Below are 23,525 nucleotides of genomic sequence, written 5' to 3'. Positions count from 1 at the left end.
ATCGAATGGGCAAGTTTACTGTTTGAAGCTGGGCATGGTGGCGAATGCCTGTAATCCCAGCACTCAGAAGGCTGAGGCAGGAGGATTGCCACAAGTTTGAGAACAGCCTGAACTACATAGTGAGACCTTGTCTCAAAAAGTTTACTGTTTGAGAATAACCTAAAACGAACACTGGATGTATAATCAGACAACCTAGGTTAGTAGTGTGTTTGTGTGTGTGTGTGTGTGTTACTGGGGTTTGAACCCAGGACCTTTTGCACTGAGCTGCATCCCCCACCACATTTTTTTTTTGGTACCGGGGATCGAACTCAGCACCTTGCGCTTTCGAGGCACGTGCCAGAACCACTGAGCTAAATCTCAGGCCCTCCCCACCACTTTTTAAAATTTTCACCAAGTCACTAATTTGCCCAGGCTGATCTCAAAGTTGTGATCTTCCTGCTTCAGTCTCCCAGAATTGCAAGATTACAGGCATATACCACCATGCCTGGCTTAGGTTTGGGTTCTGACTCTTTCCATTACTCTGTGATGTTATTAAATCTGCTTCTAAGCTTCAGTCTCTCTGTCATTCAGATGTTGACATAATGGCTCCCTTGCAAGACGGTTGTGAGGGTTAACTGAAAGGACCTTTGTGAAATCATTCACTTGTCAAGTTGGATAGAAGAGGTATGGTTAGAGTCTAGATCATGGCATAATATTTGTTCATTAAGTCAGTTACTAGAATGAGGGAGATTCCGTGAACCTCAGATACTCATTTTTAAAAGAGTAAGTATGGTAGATAGTTAACTTTGAAGTTTAGTATTCTAAGAAAAAATTTAAAATACAGTTATAAAATGTTAATGTATAATATGCCTACTTTGTTTTTGTGGAAAAATATTAATGGCCAGTCATTAACATTGAGGTCAAGGAAAGTTATTTTTCAGTCTTTGAACATAAAACTCAGTATATGCAGTGCATCAAAATGTCTTGCATTCCTTGTTCTTAGAAGTCCATAACCCCATCAGCTGAGCTGATGATCTCTGACACATTCTCAATTCTGATCAATATTTAATTGTTGCTTTCATGTGGTAACTTATTACTCGTGAAACAACATTGTATCCCAGAATTTAATTTAAGACACACACAGCCGACCCCTTCATGTTTTGATGAACCCAATGCCCAACCCATCCCTGGGCTGGTCTGCCCATTACTTCGAAGCTATGAACCAGTCCATTCAGCCTGAGCCTTGTTGTATATTTGTAGGGTAACTTAACCGATATTCTTGAGTTGATCATTTCATGTAATTCTTAAAACTAGTTTTGCAGCTGGAAAAAAATACATATATATGTATGGATTGTGTTTTCTCATACTAGTAATATAAAAGTGATAGGTTGATCAAGTAAATACATAAATATTATGAATTCAGCTTCAGAGCTTCTTGAGGGCTGGTTCCTCATTACATTGAAAGGTATCCAAGAGAAAGGGAAGGGGCTCACAGTTTAAAGTCTTAAGACCTAGATAGGTCAGATTTTATTATTTACCTTGGACAAATCCATTCACTTCTTGGAACCTTGATTCCCTTGTCTGTCAGATAACAGGAAAGATATCTACCTCACAAAATGTTTCAAGGTAATGAATATGAAAATGCCTCATATCTCTGCTGCAGGAGACTCACTCCAGATTATATATAGTAATTACAAAGGAACATAAATATTTTAGCAAAGGAGAAAGCTGACATTTACTCTGTAACCAAGCAACAACAACAAAATTTTTTTGTGGTACCAGGGATTGAACTCAGGACCTTGCACTTGCCAAGCAGGCAGCAGCACCACTGAGCTACATCCCTGGCTTCCAAGTAACAAAATTTAACATTGAGCCAGGGCTGGGGATGTAGCTCAGTGGCACCATGCCAGCCTTGTAAGCACAAGATCCTGAGTTTGATCCCCAGTACTGAAAAAAAATGAATTAAGACTGAGCCCAAATAATGTGCCTCTTCATGTGATATAATAAAGCAGAAATTAATAAGGTAGAAAAATATTTAGCATGAATTTTATTCAAGTTTCTTAGATCTAATTGCCATTTTAAAGGAAATACAGGAGCCAGGGGAGCAAGAGAAAAGACACTATAAGAAACAAATCCAGGGTCAGGGATTTAGCCCAGTGGTACCTCGCCTGCTTTGCAACTGCAAGGTCCTGAGTTCGATCCCCAGTACTGCAAAAAAGAGACAAATCCAGAATATGGGATGTTGTATAAGAAAATTGGATTCTTTATAAAGAAGAAAAGGAAAATGGGAAATGATCATTATTAAAACTGGGTATATGAACTAAGAGTTCATTATATTGCTCTCTGCTTTTGTGTGTTTATGAAAATTTCCATGAGAAATACCAGGGATTGAACTCAGGACCTTGTGATTGCAAGGCAGGTGCAGGGCCACTGAGCTAAATTCCTGGCCCAGGGGGATTGTTTTTTAAAAAATCCTAAAGAGGCGCGTGCTTCCTGTTCCCCGCCTCCTGTGTGGACTCTGCAGAATCCTGGTAGTCCCGCCGGCACGTCTCAGGCTGAGTTTGAGAAAGCTGCTGAGGAGGTTAAGCACCTCAAGACCCAGCCATCAGACCAAGAGATGTTCATTTACAGCCACTACAAACAAGCCACTGTGGGTGACATAAATACAGAGCGGCCTGGAATGTTGGGCCTCAAAGGCAAAGCCAAGTGGGATGCCTGGAATCAGCTGAAAGGGACTTCCAAGGAAAGTGCCATGAAAGCTTACATCGACAAAGTAGAAGAGCTAAAGAACAAACATGAACTGTAACAGACTGGATTTGGTCACCAGCCCCATGTTTAACCTAAAACTATGTAATGCCTTGTTTTTTCTAATACTGTGGGTGATGTGAAATTAGTCAGTTACTCTAGTTCCTCAGGGTGTACCAGGATGTTTCTCTAACAGTTTAGGAGCAGGAATGGTCACTGACCTCTTCCTTCCCCCAGTAGTTTTTATCTGGAATCAATTCAAATACATTTGTTACTTGAAAAACAAAATCCTGAAGAGACAAGATTTAAAGCACAAGGAATAGACACTCGAATGTCATTTGCATTTGACAGGTATAGAAGCAATTCAGTGGAGGGGTAATAGCCTTTTCAACAAGTGCTGCTAAAGCTAGAAGGACAAGACTAAGCAAAGAACACGTAGTTGAAGAACTCTCAAAAGCATGCTTCGTAAAAGGGAGAAAGTTATGTCAGACCTCATAAAAATTAAAATAATTTGTTCTTCAAATCCTTTTAAGAGGATGAAAAGTACTACAGAATGGAAAATAACAGCAGATCAGTCTAACAATTTATATCTGGAATATATCAAGAATTCCCAAAACTTAACAGTAAACCTAAGTCAAATTAGAAATGTACAAAGTACACTAAGACATTTCACATGTAGATGACAAATAAAAAGATGTTCAATATCATTAGTATGGAAATGCAGAGTAAAATCATGAGATTCAGTGTACCTCAGTTCATGAACTTAATCCACGGTTTTGGAAAAGGTCACATTTCTGCTTGTGTGGGAAAGATGGCTGCCATCGTGTTTGACACCTGATGCAGAGTTTGCAAACAAAGTTCTGCCAAATGTTTCTGTTCACAAACCAAATTGTTTGCAGACAGATGTGTTCGTGAATTGAGGTGCCACTGTACTTCTGTGCACCTATCAGCATAGCTGAAAAAGTCAAGTGATTATACAAATTTTGGCAAGGATGTGGAGAGACTGGATCTCATATATTGCTGGGAATGTAAAATGGTACAGCAACTTTGGAAAATAGTTTGAAAGTTTCTTATAAAAGTAAATGTGCTAGCTGGGGATTTAGCTTAGTGGCATTGTGGCTGCCTTGCAAGGGCAAGGTCCTGAGTTTGATCCCTTGTACCAAAAAACGACACAAAAAACTAAATGTGCTCTTATTGTATATTTCAGTAATTGGCGCTTGTGATCATTTGTCTCAAGAAATGAAAATTTATATTTGCCCCCAAACTTGTATGTGAATGTTCATAGCAGTTTTTTTTGTTTTGTTTTGGTACCGGGTATCGAACTCCAGTCCTTGGGCTTGTGCAGCAAGTGGCAAAACCACTGAGCTAAATCCCTGCCCTGTTCATAGCAGTTTTATTCTTCATAGTTAAGACGTTTAAGCAACCCAAATATTCTTTTATCAGATGGTCAAATGCTGGTATGCCTATCCCAAGGAATACTTACTATGTTGTAATAAAATGGAATGACCTATTGGTTGCCTCAATAATTAGAATGAATTTCAAGGAAATTAATATTGAGAAAATATTCATCTCAAAATGTTCTATACTAACATTCCCAGAATTACAGGACATAGAAATGAGAGATCAAGGGTTGCCAAAGGTTAGGAGTGATGAGGAGGAGGAGAGGGTTGGGTGTAGCTGTAGCACCAGGGAGCTCCTTATGCTGGAACAGTTGTGTATCTTGATTCTGATGGTGGCTACATAAATCTACACAATGTACTACAATAATAGGAATATATATATTCCATACGAATATTGATTTTCTGATTTTGATTAAAATTATATAAGCTGTAACAGCAAAAGGTACTATCTGCAACTTCCTGTGAATGTATTTCAAAAAGTAAACAACAAAACTAGCCATAACTGTATACAGTGTTGTGAGACCGTTTTGGGGGAAAAAATTTTTGAAATATATTTTAGGACAGTTGGAGAAATTTGTATGTGTGCAGATTAGATGGTATTAGGAATTATTAATTTCCTTATCTGTGATGGTGGCATTAGTCTGGAGAATACTATATTCTTGTTAAGGAATGCATGATGAGTATTTGGAATGAAGTGTTTTTGAGGTTTACAACTTTCAAAAAATGTCATTAAGCTGGGGATTTAGCTCAGTGATTCAGGCGCCTGCCGCGCAAGCGCAAGGTCCTGAGTTCGATCCCCGGTACCAAAAAAAAAAGTCATTAAGCGTGTATGGATAGGGCAAACAGCAAAATGTTCATTGTTGAGCCCAGAGGAGGATACGGGTATTCATTGTGTCATTCTTTCAACTTTCCTGTACGTTTGATAGTTTCAAAATAAAATGTCTGCGAGGAAATTATCAGGGCTTTCCACAGACCACTGCTTTGTGACTCCCGGCCCCTAGTGCGCCCTGGCAGGACCATCCCTGCCAGCCTGGGGATGTCCCGCCCGCTCTCTTACTGGCCTGGGGACCGTGGACGCCCACCGAGAAGAAGAGTCTTCCGAGATTCCTAGAGAGGCAGGCCGGAGGCCGGGACCCGGAAGCCCAGCCGCGACACTTCCTGTCTGCTCATTGTTCTCGAGCCGACCGGAGTGGAGCTCAGTACGCTCGCGTCTTCTGCGGAGTCGGCCGCCGGCCCTCGCGGTAAGTTGGGCTGGGCTCTCGCCGCTGGACAGTGGGTACTGGGCGGGCTCAGGGAGGAAGAGGTGGCCCTCCCGTACCCGGTCTGCGCCTCAGGGGGCTGTGGGCCGGCATTACCGCGCGTCCTGGCTGCCGCCTGCAGGGGCCGGACCAGGTGAGGACGCGCTTGGACGCCCAGGAGCCACCCGACGACACGGGCCGGGGCGTGGGAGCCTGGGGTGGAGGGGACAGACACGGAAGGAGGCCTGAAGTGAGGGTGCGTGCCCCGGACGGAGGCCTGCCTTGTGTCACCCGAAGTCCAGGACAGCACGGAAGGCGGGCCTGTCGCGTGAGCCCCACACAGGACGGGTGTACCGACCGCCCGGCCACTGAGGGACGAATAGCCTTGTAGCATTGAGAGCTGCCGCAGAAATCTCCAGAAAGAGCATGCAGAAAGTTCCCAGTAAGTCAGACAGGACCACTTCAGGAGCTGCAAAAAGGGTTCTGTAATGTTTAGCACCTTTTTCTAGTAAAAACATGCTAACAGAAATAAAAACTGCCGGGGATTTAGCCCAGTGTTGCCGCCGCCGCCTGCCTCGCAAGTGCAGTCCCGCGTTCGATCCCTGGTACCAAAAAAAGAGAAACTAAATAAAAACTTAAATCTTCTCATAATCAGCTAAAATAGATTTTTTTAACTGAAAAAGTAAGAACAGAAAAAACCCTGCTGGTTTAGCGCTAATCAAGGTGTCCCATTAGTGGTGGTGTGGCTTGAAGTGCTTTTGGAAAGCAATTTGACAATACTTACCAACTCTAAACGCCTTAAACTAGTGGATTCCACAGTTCATTCTAAGAAATAATACAACAGGAAAAAAAAAAAGGTCTTTGCACAGTTAACATTATTAAGAAAATAAACTGGAGGGCCAGGCGTGGTGGCAGTTGTTTCAGCGCAAGAGGCTAAAGCTGGAGGATTTAAAAAGAAAGAGGAAGGGAGAAAGGTAGAAAGAAACTGGAAAAATTCAAGACTTCTTTTACTAAAGGAATGGTTCATAAATGGGGAATAGTAAGTTAAATGATAGCCATAACTTAGACTACTATGCCAGAAAGAGAAATGTACATACTGTGTATTCACCCAGACCATTGTGAAATCTGGAGTTCATAAAAAAACAGTGTAGGTTGCTGAACAATGTAAAAATGTTATCTAAAGTATGTTTTTTGAAAAAGAAGCAGTACTGGTGAAGTTGCACAAACATGTATGTAAATGCAAAGAAGAGGAAGGATGCCTACCTTGACTGATAACTAATTGCTCTGTGTGTATGTATGTGTGTGGTGTGTGTAGGACATATATTTAGTTGTATGTATTTCTGAATTGATCCTTTTTCAACAAAAGTGAAAATGTATCTTTACCCCAAGTTATTGTATAGAAATTGAAAATAAGTGTGAAGAATGGAAACATGAAAATAAGTTTATTATTTAGTCTTAATACTTCGTCTCACAGACATTCAGATAATGTGAAAAATCAAAAAGAACCATAAAATCCACTTGTAATCGTACCATCTGGAAATAATCAACCACTTACAACATGCTGATGTTTTTCTTGGGATTTAGTTGTTCACATTTTTTTTATCCTTGGCAATAAAAAAACCTATTTGTTTTAATATTCCTTTTAAAACTCCACTGGGATGATAAGTTTGAAAATATGTATTCCCCATAGTCAAAAACAAAAGGTTTATAGGATCATAATATTTTGACTATAGTTGTGAAGATTTTCCCTTAAAAGAAGTATCTTCAATTCTTTAATATATACAGGTTATTCTTTTGAAGGTAGAGTTGATTTTTCTTTTTTTTTAAATTTTTTATTTTTTAGTTGATTTTTCTTAATCATTTTCTGTATTTTTAAAACTTTCACAATTAAATCATGTTAACTTTTAATGAGAAAAAACTATAAATGATACAGCTATTTTCTATTAGATATTTATAGTTCAACCCCTTCCATCTTAGAGAACATCCATGCCACATGCTGTCGTGGCCATGGGCCAGGCACTGCTGAAACTGGCCAGTGGGCTAGCGAGGCATCTAAACAAATCTATACTTGGTGCTGAGTATTTTCCAATTTCTCAGTAGGCAGTGCCCATCCTGGGAAGAGACTCAAGGAGAAGCTTTTGAAGCTTATAGGTTCGATGGGGCTTGACCTCTCCTGGGTAGCCCCCAGCTTCAGGAGTTGCCCTGCTAAGCAAGATGACTGCAGAATTGAAAGAGGCCATGGCCCTAGCACCTTGGGGCCCAGTGAAGGTGAAAAAGGAAGAGGAAGAGGATGAAAATTTTCCAAGTCAGGCATCCGGCCAACAAGTGCACACTGAGAACATCAAGGTCTGGGCCCCAGGAAAGGATCCTCAGCCAGGCCTTGGTTTATCAGAAGAGGAGAAAAAGGTAAATGGGGATCAGGGTGGACAGACCTCAGGGCCTTATGTAGTTTCCCATGAATCAATGCCAGAGTCTGGTTTCCTGGCTGGGACCCTTTAGTCCTTCGGAGTATAATAAAGATGCTCCTTTCTCATTAATGGTCATTCCGTACTTTCTGTGACTCAGTAGTTTTCAAACGTTTCTATGCAGAACCTCAGGAACTTTTATAAACTCTTGATGTTCATGCTGTGTACTCTTCTAACTCAGTCAAAATCTGGGAGTGAGCTGTGTGTGGTCCTGCACACCTACAATCCTAGCACTTGGGAACCTGACACAGAATCACTTGAATTTGAGGCCAGCCTGGGCTACATAGTGAGTTCAATGCCAGCTTGAACTACATAGTGAAAACCTGTCTCAAAGACAGACAAAACAAAGATGTGGGGGGTGAGAACTTGATTTCTGTATTTTTAAAAGCTGTTCAGATGTTTCTAGAGTCTGATAGATCTAACCAGTACTTCCCAAACCTTAATGTGCATAGGAATCAGCCCTGGGTCTTATTAAAAAGCTGATCTGATTCAGGCCTGCAGTGGGCCCTGAGATTCTGCATTTCTCATAGCTCCTGGCTACAGGCCACATCCCCCACAGTGAGGCTGTCCCTAGTGTTTTCCAAACTTGACCCTTGCCATGACCTGCCTAGAAGAGCAGAGGTCCCCGGAGCTGCCTATAAGAATATGATCAGAACCTTCTTTGACCTTAGGGTCCAGCACTTTCCTATGACAAATCTCCCATGTCTACACTGGCAAGTTGAACTTGGATGCTGTCATGAGCCGTGGGGTTAAATCAAAGTGGCAGGCTTGCTTCTCTGGTCAGCTCCACTGCAGGTTGCGGGAACTCTAGCTTCCTTTTCCTTTTTTAATCATTTTTTTAAATGTTTTATAGGCTCTGGGATAGACACTATGTTCTCACTCTCCAAGCTGTCACTACATCACCCTCTCCATCAGTCCCCTCATGAACCACCTATGCCTGCTTGTCTCTAGGGTCACAGCATATTCTGGGACATGGCAGTGGTCCTAAAAGCAACACAGGAAGCTCCTGCTGCTGCAGCCTCTGGCAGCTCCTTCCCAGGGACTCTGACCAAGAGGGAGACGCTGGAGACTCATGGGAACCTGAACTTATTAGGTAAGGCTCAGATTCCTGATTCAGGCCCTGACCTGTGGGCCTTCTCAGAGTCTCTGGAAGTGTAGGTGGCATCTAGTTTCCTAGCTGGAGCAGCAGTATTGAGCTGTTGAAAGTGCTAGAAGAGCTGGACAGAGGAGTGCTGAGAGAGGCCTGCGGGCTGGGCACTGGAGATGGCTAGTTTTGCAGTCTCAGATATCAGATATAAAAGAACTCCATATTATTTTCTCCATGTGTGTGTCTTGGTGTTACTGCAAATAAAATCCAGGGGCTGTCTACCATTGAGCTACATTCTCAGCTCATTTTTTAATTTGTGGCACTGGGCTACATCTTTAGCCCTTTTCTGTTTTGTGAGACAGGGTCTCACTGAGTTAGTTGCCCAGGTCGGGCGAACTTCCAATTCTCCTGCTTCAGCCTCCCAGAGTGCTGGGATTACAGGTGTATACAACCATGCCCTGCCTCAAATTGACCTTTTAATCATAATTATAGCTCAGTGAATTTCATATCTATGAATACTTGTAAATACATATTCTTCATATGTTTTGTGGTTATTGTAGGTTGGTGAGCCTGCAAGAGAAGCTAGCTGAGGTAAGAAAGGTTACCTTTCATTGTGATTTTGAGGAAATGCCCTGGAGATGTTCCATGGATTGTTGTGAAAATTTGGGTTATGTCAGCCATAAGAATGGTCAAAACTAGGTCTGTGTGGGGCCCTGGAGGGTGCTGGTTCATCACCCGGTTCCAAGATGAGTTTGCCAGAAGGTGGTATGTACTAACTCTCTTTTCTCAATGTTAAACAAATATCTTTAATATATACAATTATTATAAACCATTAGTATAAAAAAGTATGCTTTAAAAGTTGCTAATCCATGTGGATAGACTGTTCAAAAATGCAGAAATAAAAATATCCATCTGGGCATAATGGTATTTGCCTGTAATCCCAGCATTCTGGGAAGCTGAGGTAGGCGCATCACAAGTTCAAGGCCAAAGCAAGTTAGAGGCTAACCTCAAATACAGTGAGACCCTGTCTCAGAACAAACAAACAAAATACCTGCTGTGGAGACACACACCTGTAATCCCAGCTCTCTGGAAGTCTGAAGCAGGAGGATTGGAAGTTCAGGCCCAGCCTGGTCAATTTAGCAGAACCCTGTCTGAAAATAAGAAATATAAAGAAGTGCTTGTGATATAGTTCAGTGTGAAGGACTTGGGTTCAATCCCCAGTAGCAAAAAAATACCGAGAAAAAAAAAAAGACTCGAGTTTAATGAGTGTAAAAGAAAAGACAGTAAAGTAACAAGACATTGCCTTCACTTCTCTCAAAGGAATGTCTTGATTGGCGGTGGCAGAAACCTGCTTACAACTGTGGGTCCAGAGTTGGCAGCTGTGAGCCCCAGGTGGCAGAAGCCATCACTGGACGGCAGCCACGTCCCGTTGCAGTGCTCCTCTTTGGGAATCTGTCTCTTGCAGGCCTGCATCTGGACATTTCACATCCACTCTTCTCCCTGGCCGGTGCTTCGGCATCTGGGACTTGTGCGCATTGCTGTGGGCCAGGCTCATATCTCCACCTCTCATTTTCCAGTGTCGTCATTGTTTGTTCCCCACACCCTACACAGTTTTGTTCCCTCTACTTTCACTCTACTTTCTCTTCCGTTATCTCTGATGCATTCCCCTGTTGCTCACTTTCTGTCTCCTTGCTTAATCAGCCGTTCATAGTCTAGCTCCCAGAGCTGCACCCACACATCAGCATCGCCACTGGCTTCCTTCTCCACCTCCTCCCTCTGTACCCTGTTCCCACCCAACCCCTCCCTTTCTGTGCATCTGATCATTTCTGAGCAGCAGGTGATGCAGGAACACCAAGGTCTAGGTACTGAGAGACTTGAGTGTAGTTGCTACCCTGCCTCTGATAACTCTGCGACCTTGAGTAAGTCCCTTCTCAGTCCAGATTTCTGTTTTCTGTTCTCAACATTGGGTGTATTAACTCAGTAAATACAGGAATTGTTGGGGGCCAGTTCCTGTGTGGAGGCAGTAGGAGAGAGGCTGGGGAGAAGTAAGACAGTCTTCCCCTTTTAGCTCCCACAAAATTGAAAGAGAACATTTTCATCTTAGTAATAAAACCATGTACAGGTTGAACTTCCCTATTCAGAAAATCCAGAGTGCTCCAGAATCCAAAACTTTGAGTACCAACTTGATGCCACAGGTAGAAAATTCACACTGAATTCATGTGATGGTCATAATTAAAACACAGGAACACTAAAATTATTGTACAAAATTACATTCAAGCAATGTGCAGGGGATGTATATGAAACATAAATGAAATTTTGTTTAGACTTGGGTCCCATCCTCAGAATATCTCATTATTATATCCAAATATTCTAAAGTCTGAAAAAAGCCAAAAATTCTATTCCTAAGCATTTTAGATAAGGAACACTTGTCTTAGTTACTTTCTCATTGCTGAGACAATATACCAGACACCCAGAATTAAAAGAGGAAAGGTTTATTTGGCTCACAGTTTGTAGAGGTTTCAATCCATAATCTACTGGCTGCAAGGCAGGGCAGCGAGGCAGACAGCATCGTAGAGGAGAAACAGTTCATACTGGGCAGAAGGTAGCAAAGCAAGCAAGCATGGGACCTTAGCAGCATCCTTCTGTCCCTTTTATATTCTCTCTAGGCTACCAGGATTAGGGAAGGTGCCAAACCAAACAGTGGACTGATTTAGTAATTGCACACCCTTAATCCCAGCATCACACACTCAAGATTCAGCCACTTTTGAAAAAAACCATCTATGACCCATGAGTCTTTGGGGGACATCTAGACACAAACCATACCAATGCTTAATCTGTAATATACATGAAAACACTTTTGGAAATTGTGTTACTTGGTTTTAAATGACTCAAGGGGTTGTAACTAAAATATCTTGTATTTTAATTAATGTTTATTAAAGTTTATACATTTAAAAACCAACTTGTAGGCCTTTAAATATAACTGACATTTCATCCATCTGGATAGAAATAACTTCTATAACAGGACATGTATACTTTTTTCTTAATTTATGTTCAATTAAGCTCCAAGTTTTACAGGGTAAATTTTGTAAACAATTAACTGCCTACATATCAAATTTCCTTCTATTAGGGCTGAGGATGTAGCTCAGTGGTGCCATGCCTACCTGACTTCAATCCGTGGTACTGAAAAAAAGAAAATTTCCTTCTATTAAAAATAATTACAATTTTTTTTTTAAAAAATTACAAACTTAGGGCTGGGGATTTAGCTCAGTGGTTCCAGTGCCTGCCTTGTAAGTGCAAGGTCCTGAGTTTGATCCCTGGTACAAAAAAAGAAAAAAAATTACAACTTAGTATCTCTAACTCTTTAAAACATTATAAACACCTAAATGCACAGACTTAAATCTTGTAAATTAACTTCTAATGAATGTACAGTTTTTGTAAAACCAGTAACTTGAGTAAATTAAATTACCTTTCATATCTCAGCATATATCTTAGCCAGCCAGTACAGCCAGCCTATAAGGAATTTGATACCCTTTTTTAAAATTTTTGGTGCCAGGGATTGAACTCGGGTTCTTGCACTTGCAAGCCAGGCGGCAGAACCACTGAACTAAATCCCCTGCCCTTGATACCCTTTTATTAATGAAAGGGGCTAGGGTGCAGCTCAGTGGTACAGCATGTATTTAATGTGCACAAGGTCCTGGATTCAGTCCCTAGCACACAGAGATACACACAATTACAAAAAGAAAAATCCCAATGATATCAGAGCTAGAGTAAGTGCCTTTAAGTTGATCCTGAGTTCTTAATTTATTTCTTTTTTCATGTATGTGTTAATTTATTTTTCTGAAGTTACAGTAATTTTATGTGTTACCAAAAAGGGAAAAGGCCATTTCAAATAAGCTGGGGTCCTGGGTACTGGCTGTGTACCATCCCCAGACTCCTTTTTTTGCTGTAGAGCAGCACTGGCCTGTTCCATGAGGATGTTTCTCCCTTGGAAAGAAACAACCTGTAGCTTCCAGCTCCACTGCTTCAAACCTGGTACCACCAAGCTTGCCTCCCACACCTGCCTTCCTGAGTAGTTTTCTGGAGCTTGGTTGAATTCTCAAACACTTCATGTTCACTTGACCAACACATGGCACCCCAGATGCATGCCCCAGGGCCAAGTGTGGTGATCATGGAGAGGGAAGGAAGATAAAGAACCATGATGTTACTGACATCTGGACCCACACTGATGCCATTAGAGAGCTACAGCCTTGCAACCAGAGAACAATCTGAGTTGTAAAACTTCTGGATGCTTTGGTACTTTCATGATGTTTTCTGGCAATGTGGAGCAAGCTTTGTCTTCATGCAGTAAGATCAGCTTTCTTTGACACAGTACTAAGCCGTTTCCTTGACACTAGAGTCAGGGTTTACTGTGTTCAGTTTTCTCTTTAATCACTTCTACTGTACCTTCCATCATAGCAACTCACATCTCCAAGGGTTCATCTCTCCAGTCCCCTCTCCTCCACCCCCACCACCAGGCTGAAAGCACTGCAGATCCCAGAGTACTCACTGTGTCCCTTCCACTATTGAGCAGCTGACATGGAGTCACTCATTTAATTCACTCCCAGCCTTCTGAGGCAGATAGATACTATCCCCATTTCAGAGAATAGGAAATGAGGCACAAAGAAGTGGCCTGAAGTCATGCAGTTCATTAGTGGTAGAACAAGGATTTGAGGCCAAGCACTGTGGTTCTAGAATTCTCATTCTTAACCTCTGTACCAGGCAGCTTGCAGCTTCTCAGTGTTTAGGATGGTATTGGCACCCATCGTAACCCTTTTCTGTCCATGCTTTTTTGCTCTTTGATACCCAGCATCTTCAGACACAGACACAAACAAGCAAGGTCTTTGTTTATAGGTAGGGGCTCTCCCCAGTGAGTAGGTGGGTTGTAAGCAGATCCACACTAATAGCTTGGGTAGGTAGGCAAACCCCAGAAAAGGCAGTGTCCATAACTGGGCTTAGTACTAGATCCATGGTCAGATAATCAGGGAGAGCTCGATCTAGAGATTGGCTTCCCTCGAATGAGACTGGGGGTTGTGTCTGATGGAGGTAAGTGGAAAGCCCAAGAGACCATGAGTCGGTGTTCTCCACCAGGTGCGGGCAGGGCACAGACCCTCCAGGAGAACCTTTACAGTGGGTGTGATGTGAGGGAATTTCTTCTTTGATGAAGCCAATTTGCAAAGGTGGTGAAATCACATACTTCCTGACCTTTTGGACTTGATGACCCTGTTTCTTTTCTAGGCCATAGAAAGCTTAACATTTGTATTTTGTGTTTCTTGATTTAGGTGCTAAAACCAAGAACCTACAGTTACTTATTCCCAAAACTGAAATGTGTGAAGAAGCTGAAAAACCCCTCATACTATCAGGAGGAATCCAGAAAACTGAGCCTCAGGAACCTGAGTTAGGAGAAGCCTGTGAAAAAGGAAACATGTTAAAGGGGCAGAAAATAAAGAGGGAAAAGAAAGACTTCAGACAAGTGACAACAAAGGACTGTCACTTACCTGAAAGCCTCAAAGAAGAAGACCAGAAATGTAAGAAGTCTGGGGGAAGATACAGCCTTGGTTCTGGCTCTGTTAAAAACCAGAAAATCCTACCTGGGCAAAAGCCTTTTACGTGTAGTGTGTGTGGCAAGGGCTTCAGTCAGAGTGCAAACCTTGTTGTGCATCAGCGGATCCACACGGGGGAGAAGCCCTTTGAGTGTCATGAGTGCGGGAAGGCCTTCATTCAGAGCGCAAACCTTGTGGTGCATCAGAGAATCCACACTGGACAGAAACCGTATTTGTGTGCAAAATGTGGGAAAGCTTTCACACAGAGTTCTAATCTGACTGTACACCAGAAGATCCACTCCTTAGAAAAAACCTTCAAGTGCAGTGAATGTGAGAAAGCCTTTAGTTACAGCTCGCAACTAGCCCGGCACCAGAAGGTCCACATTACTGAAAAATGTTACGAGTGCAATGAATGTGGGAAAACGTTTACTCGGAGCTCAAACCTTATTGTCCACCAGAGAATCCACACTGGGGAGAAGCCCTTTGCCTGTAATGACTGTGGCAAAGCCTTCACTCAGAGTGCAAATCTTATCGTGCATCAGCGAAGCCATACTGGTGAGAAGCCATATGAGTGCAAAGAGTGTGGAAAAGCCTTCAGTTGCTTTTCACATCTCATCGTACACCAGAGAATCCACACTGCAGAGAAACCGTATGACTGCAGTGAGTGTGGGAAAGCCTTCAGTCAGCTCTCTTGCCTTATTGTCCACCAGAGAATCCATAGTGGGGACCTTCCATACGTGTGTAACGAGTGTGGGAAGGCCTTCACATGTAGCTCATACCTACTTATTCACCAGAGAATCCACAACGGTGAAAAACCTTATGCATGTCATGAGTGTGGCAAGGCCTTCAGACAAAGATCGAGCCTCACTGTGCACCAGAGGACCCACACTGGGGAGAAGCCCTATGAGTGTGAGAAATGTGGTGCGGCTTTCATTTCTAACTCACACCTCATGCGACACCACAGAACCCATCTTGTGGAATGACACCAAGGAAGAGGAAGACCTCCAGCCATCCGTCATCACCTGCTAACCCCCGAATTAGACACCAGGTTGCCATTTTCTTTGAGTTTTATAAGAATGAGCCCAATGTCCTTCAGAGTTTTTAGCACAAACACAAGATAATCATTTCAGAGGTTAAAGAATGGAAACAGCCCCTCAAGGCAAGGGAAGAACTTTAACTGCCCTAAGCAGTCATGTTTTCTAATGAAATGTGGCTTTCTTAGGACTAGGTCATATAAAGCTAACTGGTAATGAGCCTATTTGGGGAAAGCTCTTGTTTACTTAATTTTGTTTTTTAAAACTGGTAATTGCTTGAGGGATAGGCAGATTGTCAGCCTGGTTGAATTCTGGAGATTTGAACCTTTTGATCTATTATTTCAGGTTAAGCGATAGGTAGTAAAGGAAACCACTTGGGGTAGCAATTCAGCAGCTCACCGGTGAACATTTACAAGCTTTCCATTTCCTAGGTAATTTTTAAGAAACCAATCAAAGCAAAATAAAACACCATCTGCTGCTTCTAAAGTGGACAGAAATAGGAAATAGCCTTTTCCCTTATTAGCTATACCTCCTGAACCTTGGGATTGTAACGCTCTGGGGACCTCTGGCAAGTCTATTCTGATCATTCCCCAGTCTGCTAGGCCAAGTGCTTGAGGCTTAATGGAGTCACTACATACCAGCTACATTGATTTGCGAAGATTGACAACTCCCTCCCAACAGCTCTACTCCCCAAATACCTGTCACTTTTGGGTGAGATGCAACAGCTCCATTCCGGGATAGGGGAGTCAAAGAATAAAGCTTGCCTGAGACGTGCCTGGGTTGTCTCTGCTCTCGTTGTGCTCCAGCCCAGCCAGGGTCTCAGCATGGGTTTCATTCTCACATTCCAGGTGGTGTTTAGAAGAAATGGTGGAGCTCTTCTAATTCTGAGAGGACCCAAAATGGAAGTGAAAGGAAAGGGAGGAGGTGGAGTGGGATTCTTAAGGTCTTAATCTGTCTTTTGAGCAGTTCATGGGTATTGAAATGTGAGGACTTTTACAAGGGTGAAGAAACTGGCTGGGCTGGGGATGTAACTCAGCGGTGCCACCGCCTGCCTTGCAAGCACAAGGTCCCGAGTTCAATCCCTGGTACCAAAAAAAAAAAAAAAAAAAATCTAGCTCCCTCTTTTGGTCCGGAGATGTAGCTCAGTGGTTTCACCACCTGCTGCGCAAGCACAAGGACCTGAGTTCGATCCCTGGTACCAAAAAAAAAACTGGCTAAGGTAAGGTTTTGTTGTTTAGGTTTTTTTGTTTTTTACCAGTGAGCCTTTACTCCTAGAAAAATTATTTCTTGTAATGTTGCCTTGTTATAGAACTTTCGTGTGGTATACACTCATGTATAGAAAGATGATAGCTAGCATTATCTCTTGCTGTACCTTAGATCCTTACCTTCAATTTCACAACACCACAGAGGTGTTTTCTCATTTACTTGGGAGTGGTCCTCTAATGGAAGGTCAAGTAACACATATCAGAAGCTGTGTCCACATCCAGGACCTGCTGTTTGCTTAAACTAATCCCCATCCAGGCCTATGAGGACCCTGAGAAAGGGGTCTGTAGTCTCATTTAGGTGAGAAAGCTGAGGTGGTAGATCTGAGGATTTGCCTTTGGCAGTGTTACTGGAAGCAGCAAATCTAAGACTGAAATTTGGGTCTTCTGGTTCTGGATCTGCCTTTGTCCACTCCAATCCCAGTGTCTGAGCAAGCAAGAGCAGCATCATAAATGCTGAGTCAGATGGTAAGCGCATGGGCCTCTCCCATGCAAAGGTCTCCTGCATTTATTGTCTTATTTCTGCAATACTAATCAGTGTTTTCTAGTTTACATAGCACTTCCACAAGCAAGGCATACAGAAGGAACCTTATTGTTTCCTTTTTCGCCTTCAACCACATTCTTGTCAAAGCATCCAACTTCATTTCCCAGTTTCACTATTTTCATAGACACAAGAAACAAGGATGCAAAGGTAGGAATAAAAGGTTACATCCTGACTGACCTCAAAAGTTAATTCTCTCCTGCCTGCAGTTTAGGACCAGAGACAAGTATATCACCATGTACGTGTCTCTGCTGAATTAGGAACAAGTTCCGTGTTTTCCCTGCATGATCAGGAAGCTCAGAACAAGTCAGGACTTGACCCACCAACAGCCCAGACTTTCCTGAAAGATATGGGACCATTAAGATCGTTCATGTTTTGGGTTCACCTAAATGCTGAATTGTGGATAATTGTAATGATTTGGCTAAATGTTTCCATTCATTGGTAGAAAGTACCCAGGTAATGCTATTGCAAAACTAAGTGTGGGAATCACTGGTCAACTGTGAAGTACACTAGTGGCTTTCAACCTTGGTAATGTGTTAGAATTTTCTAGGGTTCTTTAAAAATGTCCATTCCCGGATCTTAGTGCTTTTTAAACATTGGAAGGAATTTAGTGCACAGCCAGCTGTGAGCCACTGCAGTCAAAGCCTGCAGGCCAACTATGAGCGAAGATGTGCAGGGAGCTCTTAATTACAGTGCTCTTGTTATGGAAAATCACAGAAAGAAATACATGGAGACACAGAATAATAAAATTTTTACTTTCAAGGGGCCGAGGATTTAGCTCAGTGGTTTCACCACTTGCTGCAAAAATAAGTTTTACTTGCAAGCGGGCAGGACCACCAGAAACTGGTCTGGTGAGTGTCTGCCTGGTTCTTTATTAGTCTCTTCTTTTTATAACTTTGTTAATCATTATCTCATCCCTAGTGGTCTTTAATGTGTAAATACAATTCTGCTTCCTATTTACAAGTCACAGATACCAGGCACATATACATTGTAAATTCACCCAGGCATTTGCAACTTCGTTAGGTTAAAATGTTATCTGTAATGAAGTTAACTGGTTAAAGAGTCAGATAACCGACACCTTAAACAACAAGAGTTATGGGAAAAAGCAAATCTTAAAGGAATACATTACTTGTTCTGCTTCTACAACTACCTTAATATATATATATATTTTTACAACTACCTTAATATTCAATCTACTAAGCTACTTAAAATTTTTCTCTATCAATGTGATTTATAGTAAGCTTCAGGTCTACATGTACTTTGTGGCAAGGCATGGTAATTGTTATCTTAGTTTGGACATCTGGCCTAGTTCAAGTGGGGGTTGTGGTTAATGTTGCAGGCATTTCCTTATCTTGAGCTAGTGCTACGTGCTTGCAAGCTTATGGTGATGGCAAAATTTTTGGTGTTACAGTTTTGAGAAACGAAGCAAGTTACAGAAGCAAAAGGAACCAAGCAGTCAGTTTACATTTTCCTTAACATTCCCTCATTTGTTTTGGTTCATGGTGATTCTTCATCATTGGCATGACTGATGTCCCTACACTCTATATATCTTGTGGAGCCCAACATCTGGTAGCTCTGGATAGAGTTAATTCTTTGTGAGATGAACTTGTTTATCCAATTAACAATGCAGGGGCCTATCGTGGCTAAGGCTAGCAAAGTGAATAGTGTTCCATTGAGGACTCCTAACCATGCTTTCCATTTAGATAAGGTCCAGTTGCCCCATGAATCTGAATTTTCAGTGTTAAATTATTCTCCCATTTTATCTAACTTCCTTTTAAGCTTACCCATAGATTCTTTTACTACTCCAGACTTACTAGTATAATAACAGCATTCCTCTCCTAGATATAAGCAAGCTCCCCCATGCTTTGCAGTTAGTAAATCCAGTGCCCTTCTATTCTGTAACACCACATCTGCCAAGGAGTTAATTTGCCCTTGGAGTATGAGGATAGAGGCTCTTACCTCCTCCAAACTCTTTTACTTCCTTTCCTAAAGACAGGTATTGTCCTAGACCGAGAGCTGTTACCCCTAGGGCAAGGCTTCCAGCAATGGCTAGTCCTGCCATTATAGGCACAACAATAGGGCCACTTCTCCTCCTCTTGAGACCTCTGATTGTGCTAATCTCCAGAGGTACTTAAGCCATGTCAGTTGGGGTGTAGACTGACAACCTGGGAATTAAAATTCCTAAAGCACAAATTCCATGGACTTTGGGGGAGAACATTCTATAAACTTCGTCTCCAGAAAGTCCCTTCAGGAGCAGAAACATTATTATCCTTATACACAATGACACTTTCATGCTCACAGGTAGCACTTAGGTATAGTTTCTTCCCCAAAAGGCAGGTACTGTTACCTATGGCCTTGGTAGGTTCTTCAATTAACAGGGCTGAGCCCCCTGAGGTCAGGTTTCCAGCCATTATGTTATTTACTGTAATACTGAGGCCCTGGAATGACATTTGGCTTAAGGGGGCACAGATCCAGCAATCAGGCTAGTTCCAGTTCTGCTGCTAATAGAAGCAGGTGGGTGCTGTTGATTGTTTGGACCATATCAATACCTGTGTAATTGGTCTTGCTTATTTTTTAATTTTTTAGTAATTAGAAATGGCCCTTCTCCCACCGTGGGTCTATCAGTGGTCCAGACTTTTTTTGTGAGCATGGTCCAACCTACAGGGATTCCTTCAAAATTGAATTCCCACCAGTCTCCCAATCCAATGCCAATTTGTAGCCAACAACCCTTTAGCCATTTTGGGTCCCATGGGTCTCTAAGTAATATTTTATGGGTACACAGTGGCCTTGCTGGCATGTCTGACAGGATTGATTAATGGAATAGGGCTGTGGATTGTGTTTGGATTGTCACCTTCTGCCAGTACATAGGTAGGCCTTTTTACTGCAAAGAGCCTTTTCTCTTTCATAGCCTCCACAATCAGTGACTCCTGGACACCCATAATATTCTCGGGGACAAGCATCGAAAAACAAATCCATGGGGTGTCACTCTAGCTCCCACTTGACAACCTTGATGAGCTTAATTTGTGCATCAAACTTCATATCCCTTGGTTTATAAACAGCTCAAAATCCCAGTGCCCTGCCAAAATTCCAGTGCCCTTAAAGAGGCTTACTTCAAGCAGGATAAAAAGATTAGGATGCCTAGTGCACCTAGGTAACATAAGAAAAGACAGCATTTTTCCTTTTTGCTCCAATGTCTAGGTGCAACAGCTACCAGTCCAATACCAAATATCAAAATGATACACAGGATTAATATCAAAATGAATAAGGCAGGGAAAGGTACAGTTCATAAAGGGCCACATTCACTCAGCTTCATGTACAATGGTCCTCAGTCTTCAGCTGTGCATCACCCATCAGCTTCCAGAGTGAGGATTCCAGAGCTTTGAGTCAGTTGTCTTTTCTGGCCTTCAGCTTTGGCCTCGGTGTGGGATTTCTTCACTCGGGAGTGGTGGATCCATGGTTGGATCTTGGTGACCTTTACAGCTGTGGGAGTAACCATAAGTGTAACATACGGTCCTTCCTATATAGGTTGTAAGCGTGTCTTTTTCCAATTTTTAACATAAATCACCGGGCTTAGTCAAATGTGCAGGAGTCATAGTAAGTAGGTTTTCCTTTGATCTTAACTGGCTGTGCATATTGTTAAATGCTTTTCCAAATTCTAGCATTTGCAACTCCATAGAGGAGGTTCCTAATTGGGTGAGGTTACCTGTAAAGTCCCTAAGTATGCAAGGGGGCCTTCCAAACTATCTCATAAGGGGTGAATCCTATATGGCCTGGAGTATTTCTTATTTTTAGTAAGGCCTTAGGGTGCAAGTGTATCCATGGTCCCTGTGTAGTTAGACAGTACTTTGTTAAGGCACTTTTAATAGTTCTATTCATCCTTTCTACTTTCCCAGAACTTTGTGGCCTGTATGCAGTATGTAAATACCATTTGATGTGTAACATTCTAACCAAAGTTTACAGAGTATCTGCTATAAAGGCTGGTCCATTGTCACTCCCCATAGAGAATGGGAGGCCAAAGCAGGGAATAATCTCCCTTAACAAGGGCCAGGGATCTCAGTGGTTCCACCGCCTGAGTTGCAGGCGCAGGGACCTGAGTTCAATCCCTGGTACCCCCCCCCCAAAAAACAATCTCCTTTAACAACACTTTACACACTTCTGAGGCTTTTTCTGTTTGAATAAGGAAGGCCTCAGGCCATCCAGAGTATGTACAGATGCAAACTAACAAATACTTATAGCCTCTACAGGGTGGCAATTCTGTAAAATCCACTTGGATGTCCTCAAAAGGGCTAGTACCAGTTCTTTGGATTCCTGGGAGCAGTTTCAGTCTTGTTATAGGATTTATCTTTTGGCAGGTCTGACATCTCTGAGATACCTGTTCACGTAGAGGAGCCACACGAGGGATGTAGAAATATTTCTCTAGTAGCTTTTGTAATGCAGTCTTGCCCCCATGCATTGGTTCATGATACTGCTTTACCCAGTAATAAGATGAAGCTTCAGGAATAACTAGTCTCCCTTCTGGAAGTACCCAAATGTCCCCTTGTTTTTCTGCAAGCTGTTCCTTAGCCCAGCGGTTCTCCTTCTCTGAATATATTATAGGAATCTGTGGCTTCTGAGAACTTTGTCGTGCAGCTTGTGACCGAGTCAGCAACACCATCTTTAGTTTCTGCTTGGCAGCCTTTTTGGCTTCCATCTCTGCTTTATTGTTACCTTGCGTAATGGAGTCTTTGCCTTCTGATGTCCTAGGCAATGAATTAGTGCAACTTTGCTAGGTTCACACACTGCCTCTAGTAACTGTACAATTTCCTGTTTATTCTTAATTTGTTTCCCTTCTGCTATGAGAAGACCTCGCTCTTGATATATCATGCTGTGAATGTGCAATGTGGCAAATCCATAATGAGAGTCTGTATATATATTTACCTTTTTACCCTTTGCCCATCGGAGTACCTGTATGAGTGCCCAGAGCTCACCACACTGTGCCAACCAGCCAATAGGGAGGGGCCTGGCTAGGACCACCTCATCCTTCAAGGTTACCGCATATCCAGCATGATGAACCCAATCTTCCATGAAGATGCTCCCATCCGGGAACAGGATGAGGTCAGCATCAGACAAGGGAGTCATTTGCAGGCCAGGGTGGCTAGAAAAGAGCTCATTGGTGACACTCAAGCAGTCATGATCAGGGCCTGTCTCCGTGGGCAAGAAGGTAGCAGGATTTAAAGCTTTGGCAGGAATAAACTGCAAGTGAGAGTTCTCACAGAGAATGGCTTGGTACTGAGTAACCCGATTATTTGAGAGCCATCGATTCCCCTTTGTGTTCAGCAGTTCTAGGACTGCATGTGGAACCTGCAGTCTGTTCCTGACCTAAAGTTAGCTTGTCTCCTTCTTGAATCATCAGAACTCAGGCTGCTAAGGCCCAGAGACAAGGAAGCCATCCTTTTGCTACTGGATCTAAATTCTTAAGACAAGTATCCACTGGTTGGTTCCATGGGCCTACTTCTTGTGTTAATACTCCAAGAGCCACATGGCTTTTCTCAGTCACATATAGAGTAAAAGCCTGCTTCATCTGGTAAGCCTAGGGCGGGGGCAGCTGCCAGAGTCAATTTTAGTTTCTTAAAGTCTTCCACCTGTTCTATAGTCCAAAGTAAATGATTCTCCTCCTTTCCCTTTAGGGTTTCATAAAGTGGTTTAGAGATTTCTACAAAACCCAGAATCCAAATCCTAAGGAAGCTTACTGTCCCAAGAAACTCAGCTGTTTCTTTATTTGGGGTTCAGGGATGGCACTAATAACCTGTTTTCTTTCACTTCCTATGTAACACATGGCCTGCGTTATTTGGAATCCTAAATATTTAACATGCTGTACACAAATCTGGGCTTTCTTCCATGATACCTTATATCCAGTTTCCTGTAAGTGCAGCAACAATCCTTTGGTGCCTTCCCAGCACTGTTCTTAGGTTGGGCTGCTTAACAGTAAGTCATCTACATACTGTAGTAGGACACAGCTATATTGTTCCATGGGGAAAGCAAGCAAATCCTGGGCTAGGGCCTTCCCAAAAAATGTGGGTGAGTTTTTAAATCCCTGTGGCAATCTGGTCCATGTAAACTGAGTCTTTTTCCCATCATTTGGGTGCTTCCATTCAAACGCAAAGATTGGTTGACTAAGAGGAGCAATGCGAAGGCAAAAGAAGGCATCTTTTAACT

General features: G+C 42.4%; 1 protein-coding gene and 1 pseudogene across 2 annotated transcripts; both read left to right on the top strand.

The window, feature by feature from the left end:
- Window positions 1-2,565: 2,565 nt before the first annotated feature.
- Window positions 2,566-5,083, top strand: LOC147825460 (acyl-CoA-binding protein pseudogene; annotated as a pseudogene).
- A 153-nt stretch (window positions 5,084-5,236) lies between these two features.
- Znf35 (zinc finger protein 35) lies at window positions 5,237-16,301 on the top strand. Of its 2 annotated transcripts, none has more exons than XM_013072765.3 (4): window positions 5,237-5,365; window positions 7,460-7,768; window positions 8,779-8,920; window positions 14,233-16,301. In XM_013072765.3, the coding sequence occupies exons 2-4, from the start codon at window positions 7,577-7,579 to the stop codon at window positions 15,474-15,476; spliced, it is 1,578 nt and encodes a 525-aa protein (XP_012928219.2). In that variant the 5' UTR covers window positions 5,237-5,365; window positions 7,460-7,576; the 3' UTR covers window positions 15,477-16,301. The 2 variants fall into 2 exon arrangements, with proteins under 2 accessions (XP_012928219.2, XP_012928221.2); XM_013072767.3 differs by having other exon boundaries at window positions 5,262-5,365; window positions 7,463-7,768.
- Window positions 16,302-23,525: the final 7,224 nt, after the last annotated feature.

Source organism: Heterocephalus glaber, unplaced genomic scaffold (assembly GCF_053883595.1).
Source record: "Heterocephalus glaber isolate CG9 unplaced genomic scaffold, H.glaber_assembly_v1.0 deba00001504, whole genome shotgun sequence".
In the NCBI taxonomy this organism is placed as follows: Eukaryota; Metazoa; Chordata; class Mammalia; order Rodentia; family Bathyergidae; genus Heterocephalus; species Heterocephalus glaber.
This window is presented reverse-complemented; position numbering and strand designations above follow the sequence as displayed.